At 51.6% G+C, this 13721-nt stretch overlaps 1 protein-coding gene across 1 annotated transcript in view; it reads right to left on the bottom strand.

Moving 5' to 3' along the window:
* The window catches only part of PRKD2 (protein kinase D2), a 34693-nt gene that overhangs the window by 3422 nt on the left and 17550 nt on the right, over positions 1 to 13721 (bottom strand). The window contains exons 8-15 of the mRNA XM_077747354.1: positions 13032 to 13109; positions 11602 to 11860; positions 10055 to 10107; positions 9842 to 9914; positions 9239 to 9345; positions 8105 to 8266; positions 3996 to 4094; positions 48 to 315 (exon numbers count right to left, since the gene is read on the bottom strand). Coding sequence (XP_077603480.1) covers positions 48 to 315; positions 3996 to 4094; positions 8105 to 8266; positions 9239 to 9345; positions 9842 to 9914; positions 10055 to 10107; positions 11602 to 11860; positions 13032 to 13109 — 1099 coding nt within the window. The remainder of the gene's footprint in view (positions 1 to 47; positions 316 to 3995; positions 4095 to 8104; positions 8267 to 9238; positions 9346 to 9841; positions 9915 to 10054; positions 10108 to 11601; positions 11861 to 13031; positions 13110 to 13721) is intronic.

The following is a 13721-nucleotide window of genomic DNA, read 5'->3' as shown; positions in this document are numbered from 1 at the left end:
TTTACTGCCCCTCCCCTCATCCCGCCCCGCCCCTCGCCTCCGCCCACCTCCGGAGGAGATGCAGCTCCAGGGGCAGGCTGGGTACATGAAGGCGGCGTTCTGGATCTGGTCTTTGATGTCCTCGTCCTCGTTGAAGGGGAACGTGCCACTGAGGCTGACGTACATGATCACGCCCACCGACCACATGTCCAGGGAGCGGTTGTAGCCCTGGTTGAGCAGCACCTCGGGCGCCAGGTAGGCAGGTGTGCCCACCACCGAGCGCCGGAACGACTTCTCGCCGATGATGCGCGCGAAGCCGAAGTCGCACAGCTTCACCTGCAGAGGGCGTGGGGTGGAGGGTCTGAAGGAGTGTTAAGGATGCACCCTACCCCGCGTCCGCACCACCACACCCCTCCACGGCATTCCAGGTAAATCTGAATGCCGGTTCAGATCCAAGCCTCTCCTGCCACTAGTCAAGTGACCGTGGGTAAGTTAAGTGATTTCCTCTCTCTGTGCTTCAGTTGCCTCATCTGTACGAGGAGGGGGATCAAAACGGCCCACCTCGAAGGGCCGTCATGAGGATTACGTGAGTTTATCCATCTAAGGCCCATAGGATGATAAATGCCCCGTATGCCGTGAGCGCTTAATAAATGCCATCTGCCCCTACACTTCCGCCACACCGAACATGTCTCTTAACCACCTCGTGCCTCTATTGCCTCTTTTGAACAACAGGGATCCGAAAAATCCCTCCCTTAAAGGGTGGTTGTATGGATTGAAAGAATAAATACACTCCAAGTGCTGGGAGCAGTGTCTGGCTCCAAGTGGGCTTCACGGACCTCAAGGGCAGGACCTAACTCCGCCCAGGCCCAGCGATGTCATGTGTATCGGGGATGTTAACCGCAGCTTGCTCTCCAGCCTCCCTGGGGATTAAACGGAACACCCGCACATAAACTGCTGACCGTGACGGCCGGCGGACAGTAACAGGTGTTCGCCCACCTCCCCCTGGGTGGTGGAGGCAGTCCAGGGTCATGGATGGGCTTTGGAGCCAGCAACACCTGCGTTCAAGGTCTGCTCTCCTTCCCATCTGTTCATAGGCGGCACCACCTCTGTGCTGCGGTCTCTGTTCATGTATTGTTCCTCCCCTGCTCAAAATCTTTCTAGGCTCACTATGGCTCTCAAGGGCCCAAGACCCATCGAAGCCCGACACGTCTGTATCTGTCCTCAAAAACAGCCACAGCCCAACCACTGATGCCATGCGACTGCCACGCCACCCTGTCCTAAGATCCTTGTCTTTGTCAAAGATCCACCCTTTTCTGCAGATGTTACATGCAATGTTACTGGGCCATTGAAAGAAATGGAAGTAGCGATCCACGCGACAACATAAACGAGCTCTGAGAACCTCCAAGTGAGAGGAGCCAGTCGCAAAGGGCCACACAGTCTGTCGGTGGATGTTCTGTTTATGCAAAACGCCCAGAATAGGCAAATCTGCAGAAAGTAGATTCATGGTTGGGATGAAGGGTGGTGGAGGTGGAGGATGATGGCTCAGGGGTACGGGGTTTGTTTTGGGGGTCATGAAATGTTCTAAAATGGGCTGTGGGGATGGTTGTACAACTCTGAATACACTGAAAGCCACTGAGTTGTATACTTCTTTTTTTTTTAAGTTTATTTATTTGAGAAAGAGAGAGAGGAGGGAGGGGCAGAGAGAAGGAAAAAGAGAGAATCCCAAGCGGGCTCTGAACTGTCAGCACAGAGCCCGATGTGGGGCTTGAACTCACGAACCGTGAGATTGTGATCCAGGCTGAAATCAAGAGTCAGACACTTATCCAACCGAGCCACCCAGCCACCCCTGAATTGCATAGCTGAATCAGTGAATTGAGTCGTGTGCAAATTATATCTCGATAAAGCTGTTAAAAAAAAGAAAAAGTAGAGATCTTCTCGCTACGGGGCCTTTGTACAGGCTGTTCCCCCTGCCTGGAATCCTTGACCATCCAAAAATTTGGACTCCTACTCTTTCTTCAGAGAGGTTTCTTTTTGACCTTTCAAGTGGGCTATACAGTGATGTGGGCTCATAGAACCATGTCATGGAACTCATTACAGGTATGACATTATTGTGACCACATGATCAACGTTTGCTCTTCCCATTGTGATCTGCACTGACCAATATGGTGGCCACTGAGCCCTTCGATATGGCAAGTGCAATTGACGAACTAGTTTTTATTTTATTTAATTGTCATTAATTGACATGTAAAACCTGATCCTGTGTTACATCCCAGGCTGTCGCTAACAACTGAACGATTTCCGGAAGCAGAAGGAAACTATGATGTTGATGTAAGTTGTTTCCACTGGGAGTCAGAATCTTTTAGCCTTCTGAAATAAATGTTAGTGAGAATAATATCCTCTTTTACTATTAGAAAAAAAAGTTTCTAGACTTAATTATTGGACAACTTTTAAATGTGCTTGGAAGTAGATAGGTCAATCTACTTCTCCAACTGCTAATTTTCAGAAATCTAAGCATAAAATCAAATATTTCCTTTTTTTCCAAATCAAGTATCTCTTATGAAGATTTCATAGCTGAACTGAGATGTCTTCTAGGTGTTAAACGCACACCAGATTTTGAAACTTGGTATGGAAAGAAAGAATATTTCATTGATAATTTTTATGTGGGTTACATGTTGAAATGATAATATTGGAATATACTGGGATAAAGTATATTATTAAAGTTAAGATCACCAAGGGCGCCTGGCTGGCTCGGTCAGTGGAGCACGTGGCTCTTGATCTCAGGGTTGTGGGTTCGAGCCCCACCTTGGGGGTAGAGATTACTTAAAAATAAAAAATATCTTGGGCCACCTGGGTGGCTCAGTTGGTTGAACATCTGACTCTTGATCTCAGCTCAGGTCATGATGTCACAGTTCATGAGTTCAAGGCTCGTGTGGGACTCTGCACTGGGAGTGCAGAGCCTGTATAGGATTCTCTCTCTCTGCTCTCTCTCTCCCCTACCCTCTGCTGTGCATTCTCTCTCAAAATAAATAAATAAACTTAAATAAGTAAATAAATAATTTTAAAGTTAATGTTACCAGTTTCTTTTTATCTTTTTAAATGTGGCTACTAAAATGTGGTATCTGGGGGCACGTGGGTGGCTTAGTCGGTTAAGTGTCGACTCTTGTTTTCTGCTCCAGTCATGATTTCACAGTTCGTGAGTTTGAGCCTTGCATCGAACTTTCTGCTGTCAGTATGGAGCCCACTTTGGATCCTGTGTCCCCTTTCTCTCTGCATCTCTCCCACTCACATTCTCTCTCTCAAAAATAAACATTAAAAAAATAATAACAATAGGAATGCCTGAGTGGCCCAGTCTGTTAAGCATCTGACTTCAGCTCAGGTCATGATCTCATGGATCTTGAATTTGAGCCTTACATCAGGCTCTGTGCTGACAGCTCAGAACCAGAAGCCTGCTTTGGATTCTGTCGGTCTCTCTGCCCCTCCCCTGCTCGCACTCTTTCTCCCTCCCTCTCTCTCTCAAATATAAAATAAAACATAAAAATAAATAAAAAACAATAACAATAAAAATCTTGACCGTAATTGGCCACGAGCCATGAAGAATACAGACTACATTTCCCAACCTCCCTTGCAGCCAGCCATGACCACGTGATCAAGACCTAGCCAATGGGATGTCAGAAAACGCTCCTTGAAAAGGAAGGGGGTGCGTCCGTTTCCTCCACCCTGTTTCTTTCCTCCCTCTCCCTGTTATCTTTTCGCATGACAGAGACCGTCATGACCCTGAAGAGGAAGCAATGATCACAGGCCAGCAGAAGACCGCCGGAGCCGAATACCTGACACCAAGAAACCGCTTTCAGCCTCAAAATGCTTATGCTGGACCGTACATGAGTGAGAAACAAGCGTCTATTTTATTTAAGTCATTGTTATCTAGAGTCTCTGTGTCCAATTATCCAGTTCATACAATCGCCACCAGCCCCCAGCGTTAGCTAGACGTCTTCAAATCAAGCTGGGACGTGACTGACCTGAGGAAACGGGTCAGCGGATGCCAGCAACACGTTCTCTGGTTTCAAGTCACAGTGGACGATGTTCTTGAAGTGAAGGTGTCTCAAAGCCACCAGGATCTGAGGGGAGGAGATGGGGCAGGTAAGGAAGGCCGAAAGGCACCTGTCTCAGATGCTGTGGGCAGCCAGCCCTCCAAACCCTATCCATGCCTCTCTCCGCACCCCTACAGATGCCCCCTGGGACCAGGGGGAGGCGCTGGAGCTCCAAATAATCTCAGAACCCCAGGGGTGGCTGGGTAGCTCAGTTGGTTAAGCGTCCAACTCTTGATTTTGGCTTGGGTCACAGACGCAGGGTATGGGATCGAGCCCTGCATCAGGCTCTGCACTGGGTGTGGGGCCTGCTTGGGATTCTCTCTCTCTCCCCCCCCCACCTTCTGCCTCTCTTCCCTACTCCCTCTCTCTCTGAAAAAAAAAAAAAATCTCAGAACCCCCAAACCATTACATCCAAGATAGGAGTTGGATAATTCTAGAAAGGCTCGGCTGGAACAGTGGGCTTAGGAAAATCCTGAGATCCGCCAGCATGTGTGAGCTCCTGACAAAAAAGAACTATTAATGGGGCTCCGGGCTGGCTCTCTGGGGGTCATCAGTTGGAGCCTTACTTTGGCCTGGAGTTTACTTTAAAAACGTAGTGGGGGTGCTATCAATAAAGTAGCAGCCTTTAAGGAAGTACCATTGTGTGCCCCAATTTTTTAAAACATATTTTTCATCTATTAAATATATATGTATAATATTGGGGCACCTGGGTGGCTCAGTCGGTTGAGCCTCTGACTTCGGCTCAGGTCATGATCTCACGGTTCACGGGTTCGAGCCCCGCGTCGGGCTCTGTGCGGATAGCTCGGAACCTGGAGCCTGCTTCGGATTCTGTGTCTCCCTCTCTCTCTGTCTTTACCCCGCTAGTGTTCTCTCTCTCTTCCAAAAATGAACAAAAACGTTAAAAAACTTTTTTTAATATAAATAAACAAATAAATAAAGCTTTTCCTGCTGTATCTGCTAATCTCAGAGATTCTAAGATGGCAAGGGGAGCTAATTTACAAAACAAAAAAACTAATACCGTTTTTAACCACTTATCCACGGACATTATGATTTTCCTTGACTCTGTGTAATCCAAACAAAATACCCACTACACTGCAAGTACAGAGTGACGGAAGCATGAAGCTGTGACTTCTGTCTTAGAATTTAGGTATTTGTACTTCTCTTTTTTTAAAATTTTTAATGTTTGTTTATTTTTGAGAGAGAGGCAGCATGTGAGCTGGGGCGGGGTAGAGGGGGGAAGACAGAATCCGAAGCAGGCTCCAGGCTCTGAGCTGTCAGCACAGAGCCTGACGCAGGGCCCGAACCCACGAACCGCGAGCTCCCGACCTGAGCCGAAGTAGGACACTTAACCCACTGAGCAGCCCAGGCGCCCCTATACTTCTCATGATTTTTGCCAGATGACTTCCGAGCATAGAAATGCTATGTGAAAGCCGTTGCCAAAGGTCCCGGCTCATTCTGCAGCCAGGGAGCCTGAGATCCAAGATGAACATGGACCCCTTCTCCAGATTTCCTGTTTGTTGACCGCCTCCCTCCCCTACTAGTGAAGAGGGCAGGTTGGCAGCTAGAGAGATCCAGGTTCAAGTCTCAGCCAGACCGCTAGCTAGCTCGGTGACATTGGGCAGGACATGGGCCCTCTCTCCACCTCAGTTTCCTCATCTGTACAATGGGGGTTATAGTAACCTACCTTGGAGGGCAGCTGTGAAGCCTAAACAAGCCCATTAGGTACAGGGCTTAGCACAGGACTTGGGGTAGGGCAGACAAGAGGCGGAAGGCAGAAATCTGCAGAGAGAGAGAGAGAGAGAGAGAGGAACACAGGCAAAGAGAGGAAGAGATGGAAGACCAGAAAGAGAAACCAACCAGTTGCTGAGGGCAAGCAGTTCCCTCTCTCCACCTGGAGTGTGGATAGGCCTGTGTCAGTAGGCTTCTGTCCACACCCCACAAGCCAGCCTGACAAAGACCCAGGATTGGGGAGAGCGAGGGTGCTGGGTCTGTATAAAGGAACCACAGCACAGGGGATTTTGTGACCAAGAGAACAAGCCCTAGAATCAGGTAAGGGACCAGCCTGTGGGTACGTCTTTCTAGAAATGCTGTAAAACCCAGAAGCCATGAAAGGCCCCATTTAATATTGTAAAAGTTAAACTCTTTAGGGCAAATAAAAGCCATGAATGAAGTGGAAAGGAAAACAAATACTGGGATTTAAAAAAAAAAAAATTGAACAAAAGAAAAAAAAATTGAACGACACAAGTGACAAAGATCCAGTGTCCATCATATACAAAGAGCTCTCACAAATCAATAAGATTGATCCAACTGAACAATGGGCAAAGGGTATATGAAACACAGGCCAATAAACATAGGAAAATATACTCGACCTGACCCATAATTTTTAAATTGCCAAATGAAGCCACATGAAGTGTTTTTCCAGCTATGAGTGGTGACTACTTTATCCAGAGTTAGTAAGGAGAAAGTAGACACCCTCAAATTGTTGTTGAGAGCAAAGACTGAAAGGGATTTTAGCGGATAACTGGGCAGCGTGTTTAAAAAAATTCTAAAGCACATTTCTCTGGACTCAGAAATTCTCCCACCAGAGCACAGCAGTGTTTGCAGACAACTATTCACAGGATGTTATTTGTACTAATGGAAAAGCGAAAACAACCTAAGTGCTCAGCAGTTAGGGAATTTGGTGATATCCACCAGGGGAGACAATTCAGAAAAAAAAAAAAAAAAAAAAAGGCAGTTCGGCTAACTACGTTCTGAAACAAAATAGCCTTCCAGAAGTACTATTATAGTGAAGAAAGTAAGTGGCAGAAAGAGGCACAGATAACATCAATTCGTTTGACATTACTAGTTAAAAGCACAGACCCTAGNTCTCTCTCCTAGAAATAAATAAAACATTTAAAAAAAAAAAAAGTTGCTATGCCTCAAGGTTCTCAACTTGAAAACGGGGGTGACAACAGCCATCGGCACAGAGATTGCTATGGAGATAAAATGAGTGAAAACAGTGCCTGGCACACAGTAGATGCTCAATACAGGTTGGTGACTGCATTATTTGCCCCCATTATTAGCACCCCCATCCCAGCCCTGCCCATTGTGGGCGATCAGTGTCCAGGGCTGGGGCTGTGTTGATCGCAGCTGTGTCGCCAGCCCTGTCCCCTCCGTGGGGCGGGAACTGAGGCACATGGAGGGTCTGCTGAAGAATGTAAGGAATGAATGAGCTTCCAACAGAAAGGACTCTCTCCCCTTCCCTTTTTCTACATGAATATGGTCAGGCCTAGGGAGCTTCATTACATAAAGTAATAAAAAATAGAAAAATCATGTATTAGTTTTCTATACTAATAACTATTATTACTACTACTCTATTATTTTTATTACTCGATTACTTTCTATTGTTGTTCCTCTTTTATTAATCTACAGTCTGTTCTGTTATGACTCTGTTATTATTATTTTAAGATTATCATTCCAGGGCCCCTGGGTGGCTCAGTTGGTTAAGCGGCAGACTTCGGCTCACGTCATGATCTTACGGTTTGAGGGTTCGAACCCCGTGTCGGGCTCTGTGCTGACAGCTCGGAGCCTGGAGCCTGCTCCGGATTCTGTGTCTCCATCTCTCTCTCTCTCTGCCCTTCCCCTGCTCTCACTCTGTCTCTCTCAAAAATAAATAAAACATCAAAAAAATTTTTTTTAATAAATAAAAATAAAATTATCATCCCAGGGCACCTGGGTGGCCCAGTGGGTTGAGCGTCCAACTTTGGTTCAGGTCACGATCTCACAGTTCAAGGCCCACATCAGGCTCGCTGCCGTAGGCGTGGAGCCGGCTTCAGATCCTCCGTCCCTTGCTCTGTGCCCCTCCCCCACTCGCACTCTCTCAAAAATAAACGAAACATTGAAAAGAAAACTGAAATGGAAAATTACCATTCTGTTAGTCTCTCATTAGTCTATTGGTATATTTTTTATTATCGGCCGCGATGGCCCGCATACTGCATGCAGTATCTGAGGCACCCTGCGTGCAGGGAGGGGGAGGGGGCGCAGGGGCGCGGGCGCACCTGGGTGATGAGGAACTTGGTGAGGCGCTCAGGCAGCCGGCCCTTCTCGCTGGACAGGATCATCTCCAGCATGTCCCCATGCAGCTTCTCCATGACCACGAACACCTTCTCCGGCGTCTCAAACATACAGTCCAGATTCACGATCCCGGGGTGCCTCAGACTCTGGGGGTGGGGTGGGGGTGGGGTAGGATGGCGGTCAGGGTCTAGGCGGCCCATGAACTTGGGAGGCAAGCCACAGAAGCAGAGAGACGACAAATAAGGAGGGCGCCTGGGCGGCTCAGTCTGTTAAGCCCCCGACTCTTGAGCTCAGCTCAGGTCGTGATCTCCTAGTTCGTGGGTTCAAGCCCCGGGTGGGGCCCCACGTCCAGCTCCACGTTAGCAGTGTGGCACCTGCTTGGGATTCTCTACCCCCCCCAGCCCCTCCCCTCCTCGCTCTCAAAATAAATAAATAAATAATTTTTTAAATGTCCCTGGAGGGTGAGAAGCTCCTTTCCTGGGGGGCGGGGAGGGGCTTCCTACAGGCCCCGACAGAACCACATTCCCGCACCACCAGGTATCCAGAAGGATCTAAATTTTGAAGCTCTGCTGAAGGTCCAGGGCTGTGGGAGGGATGGGGGGTGGGGCCAGGAATATGGAACAATGGGAAAAAACCTTTGTACATCTCTGTTTTTTAAATCCTTTGCCCTCTCCCCCCAGCCCTACCTGGCCTACCCCCATTTCTCCCACCAAGGCCCCCAACCCAGCCTCCTCCCTGAGCTTCAGACTCTGGCCTCACCCCTCCAGCAGCAGCCAGAGAGATTGGCCCAAATAGACACTCAACCCTCCCTCGCTCTAAATCTTTCCTTGGTTCCCCAGTACCCTCAGGAGAAAATCCACAGGGTGTGACCCTACCCTCTGCCCTGGCCTCACCCCCCACCACCTCCCCACACATCTAGTAACCTTGAAATTCAAATTCCAAGATGACCTCGGGGCGCAGCACACCTTCCCACTCCTTCAGTCTCCATATGCTATTCCCTCCTCCAGGAAGCCTTCCCTGACCACCCCCCAGCGTGGGCTAGCCCTGAAAGGAGGAAGTGGGAAGGGAAAGTCCTTCCTAGGTGGGGGCAGAGCTGGGGTCCAGAGCCCGGTGGTCACCTGCAGAATGGCCACTTCGTTCCGGAGCTGGCTTTCCTGCTTGGTGGGGAAACGCAGTTTGTCAATGACCTTTACTGCCACGTCCCGGCCTGTCTTCCGGTGCTTTCCTGGGCAGGGGGTAGGGGAGGAGGGGGATGAGGGGAGAAAAACCTTCCAGTCCTGGCAAAAGGAACCCCCACCCCCACCACAGAGACACAGGCATAGCTGACCAAAGGTGGACAGAAGGACATCAAGGTGGCTCTGTGGGGCCCCCAGGAGAGATGTGAGGGGTGGGGGGCCTTGGGGGGTAAAGGCAGAATGAAGAAGGTAAAGGACAGAATTCTGAGGTGGGAAACTAGGTTTAGAACCAATCAGAATCTAGGAACTAGCTCCGTGGCCAATCAAAGCGCAGAATTTGCTCTCCCTATTAATAACGGGAGAAAGCCCATTGGCTTTTCCCAGTGAGAGAGAGCCTGCGACCATCTGCGAAGAGGATCTAGCTTTCGGAGTCAACCAGAATAGGAGGTGAGCATGTGGCCAATCAGATAGGAAGGTCTGGAGCCCAGAACCCACCCCCCCTCCCCCCACAGGATCCCTTCTGGATTAGATCGGAAGCATCCTTACCTCCATAGACCACTCCAAACTGCCCCGAGCCCAGCACCTCATCAGGGAAGATCTGGTAGACTGTGGCGATGTCCTGTAAGGTGGGGACAGGGAGGGTCAGGAAGTACACATGGAGACAGGGCATCGAAGAGACTGGAAAGGGCAGGAGGGCCGGGAGGCTGTGTGGGAGGCATAGGACATCCTTGGGACCACGCAGTGTGGGCAGGGTCTCACCACATTCTCTTGGATCTGGCTGTTAGACACGGAGATGCTCAGAGAAGCTTGTCCTGGGGAGAGGGGTGAGGGGAGAGGGGGAGGTGAGTCGACCCCGGGCTCAAGATTATCTTCACCCATAACTCCACCCAGGTTTGAATCTAGGGAATCCAGTGCAGCTCCGGGCTGCTGACTTAGGAACCTCAGTTTCCACATCTAGTGAATGGAGATAACAACAGGTGCTCCCTTATTGGGCCAGGAAACGAGAGATCCTGGGGTGGGGGGTCAGGAAGTGATGTCACGGATGATTTCGCTGAGCACTGCACCCCATGATCTCAGTGCCAGGCGAAGCGCGCTGATCCCATCTTACCGAGGAAACTGAGGCTCTGCGGGAGCGCCCACACCGATTCCAGCATCTTCCCCTAAAGTCGCCACCTTACCACCCAACCAGAGCCAGACATTTCCAAAGTTCTGATCCTTCTGCCATTTGAACATCTACCCCCTCCCCGGGGGTTCCAGGCCTGGCCCTTCCTCCTCCTCCTCCTTCATCCCCTCTCGGGTTCTGCTCTCTCCTTTTCAGCCTCCAGAGGGAGTGTGCTGAAGCACAAACCTGAACCTGCCTCCCTTCCCCTGCTCAAAACCCTGCGATGGCTCCCCAGTGCCCTCAGGAGGAAGCCCAAGCCCCTGCGGTGGCCTAACAGGCACCGGTCCACCATTTATTTCCTTGACTTCAACCCCCACCATGATGTCCTATCCTCCTGATGACCTGGCCTCCTCGCTGCGCCCCGGATAGAGCGGGTTCCCTCCCGCCTCCTGCCCTGCATTTTCTGTCCCCGCTGCCAGGAACATGTGTCCCTTCATCTGGACTTAGTCCACTCCTCCTCATCACTCAGTCTCAGCTCAAACGCCACCCCGGAACATGTTCTACGTGACACAGGATGATCTGATTAGTATCAGCCACTCGCTCTGGATTATGAGCTCCAGAAGGCAGGAACCTAGAACTTTCTGATCATCTGTTGCTTCTACTTGAAATAGTTTCCATTCGCTTTCCCCTCTTTCACCCCTCCTCAGCTTGTATGGCTCAACTCAGATGTTGCCACCTCCAGGAAGCCCTTCTAGATAGCCACGCTGGATTATCCATCCGCTCTGAACTCCCACAGCCCTCTGGCTTCCCTGGCCCAGCCCTGCCCACTCTGGGTCGTCACTGTCTGGGGACAATTCTGTCTCCCTTACTGGACTCTGAGCCAGCTGAGGGCGGGTGCTGGGCTGTCTTGGTCACAACCATGTCCCCAGTACTGTCCGGCACAGGATGGACACATAGTAAATACATGAATTAAATAGTCTCAACTCACAATCTAGAGGGGTTGTCACCATCTGGGACAAGATTCAGAAAAGGGAAGCGACAGGTCCAAGGCCACACATAGGGTTTGGGCTTCATGGAGATTTGGACCCAGGCCAGCTGAGTCCAGAAGCCGTCTTCCCTGCCTTCTCCCTGCCTCTCCCCTTCCCCTGAGACCCACACGAGCCCCCCCAGACCCATCCTCTCAGGGCCCAGGGTGGGGACTTACTGTGGGGTGTGTGGCCTGGGGTGCTGGGCCCGTCCTGGAGGATGACGGGCATCAGGGCCTGGCGGATGGCCGTTTCCCAGCCCCGGGCAGCCTCGGCTCCCTGCCCACTGGGCCCCCCCGGGGCCCCGCCGGGTGTCTCGCCCACAAAGTAGGTGACATTGGCAGTGACGATCTCGAAGCAGTGGGGGTTGGTGCCTGGTGGCACAAGGCTGAAGTTCTGGGCGGGCTCCACAGTGAGGATTTCGGACAGTGGAATTTCCTGGCAGGACACATAACCAGCACCAGTGAGGAGGCCAAGCAGACCCTGGGGCTCCCCACTTACTCAGAAGAGCACACAGAATCCAGGGTCAGTGGGAAGGGCCTGAATTGCACAGAGGAGTTACACAAAGCAGCGATCAGAAAGGTAAGAAAAGGCCAGCTGGTGGAGGATGGTGGAAACAGCATGTGCAAAGGCCCTGGGGTGGGAAAGGCTTGTCTTCAAGGGACATACTCTATTCCCATCACAATAGATGGTGCACAGCACACTGTAGTTGTGCGATGTTTGGTGAGTAAATGAAGGCAATCAGGCTATGGCTAGGCTATGAAGGGCTCAAGGACTACAAGAGCTTAGCTTTTGTCTTCAGGGCTCTGGGAGCCACAGAAGGGTTTAGAGTGAGGGAGTGGGAAGTCTCTGGCTGTGTGTGGAGGGTGGATGCGAGAGGATGGGACTGAAACAGGAGGCCAGGAAGGAGGGAAGGGCAGGGGAAGAGAAGGTGCGGGGTCGTGTGGAAGGAAAAGAGAGTGCTTTGAAAAATGTTGGCAGAGAAAGTGGGGGAGGGGTGCAGAAGGGGGAGGAAAGAATGAATAAACATGAAAACATGAAACAGCTAATAAAAGCGGGAGACAGAGAGGTGGTGGGGATGGCATCCTAGACAGCGGGGCTGAGAAAACAGGAAGGATGAGAAGTCACCCTTCTGAGGGACGCCGCTCCAGGGCAGGTGACCCCGAAGCCGCTGAGTTTTAGTTTAAGGGCAACGGGAAGGTTCTGACGGTTTTCTCCACTCCTCTGGCTGCGGTGTGGGCCAAGATGGGGAGGGGCGGGCAAGCGCAGAAGCAAGGGCCCAGCGACAAGATGGCCTGGGGCACAGCGCGGCCACGGGAGGTGGCGAGGAACACTAATAAAGAATCCACGAATTCATCATAAAGTCATGATGGTAACAGGGAGCTCAACACACGCCAGGCCCTCAGCTAACTGCTTCTGGAAGATTATCTCTGAATTCGGGGCAGCAGCTAGTCTTTGAGGTGCGAGACGTGAGGTGCAGCCGGGGTCCCCAGCTGGAAAGCGGCGGGGCGGGCGGGCCCCCTTGCTATGACAAGCAAGCCGGCAAGCAGGCAGGCAGGCGGGAGAGGAGTGCAGGAGGACCGGGGGAGCTGGGGGCCGGAAGGCCCACCTTGTAGTATCTGTTGGTCGTGTTGTTCTGGAAGAGTGTGATGCACTTGCAGTCCAGGCGCCAATAGTGCCGCTTCCTCTGTTGGGAGAGGGGCCCCAGGGCGTGAGGTGGCCCGCCCGTGGCGCGCCTGGGGCTCCAGCGCTTCCCGGAGCCGAACCCCGCCCCTAACTCGAGCGCCACCCATCAGGCTCCCCCCCTCCATCTCTGGGAACCCACGCCTTTACCTCTAGCCCCACCTCCATCAGGGCTCCGCCCATTTCTGACTCCAGCCCCACCCCCACCTCGTCCCCTTCTCAAATTGATCTCGCCCCTCCCGCCTTCGCTTCGGCTCCACCCCACCTTGCTCCGCCCCATAACCCCTCTCTCGCTTTAGGGCCGCCTCTGGCCTGGCTCCTCTGCTCCAACCCTGCTCCACCCACCCCTGCGTCCTGCCTGCCCACACCTGGCCCCCACGATAAGCCCTCCCCTTCCCTCCCTTCCAATTTCGCCCTACCTGGCACCACCCTATATCACACCCCCGCCCCCTTAATTACCTCTAGGTAAGCTTCTGGCCCGGCCCAGCACCCCCTCATCCCATCTTCCTGACCTTAACCCTTCTCGCCCAGCCCCTAACTCCAGCTTCCCCGTTTCTGATCCCACGCCTCCTCTCCCTGACTCCCAGGGGCCCCCTCCCTCCCTTAGAACCCATCC

The sequence above is a fragment of the Crocuta crocuta genome, unplaced genomic scaffold (assembly GCF_008692635.1).
Source record: "Crocuta crocuta isolate KB4526 unplaced genomic scaffold, BGI_CrCroc_1.0 scaffold334, whole genome shotgun sequence".
In the NCBI taxonomy this organism is placed as follows: Eukaryota; Metazoa; Chordata; class Mammalia; order Carnivora; family Hyaenidae; genus Crocuta; species Crocuta crocuta.
Note: the sequence above shows the minus strand (reverse complement) of the source record. Positions and strands in the feature narration are given on the sequence as shown.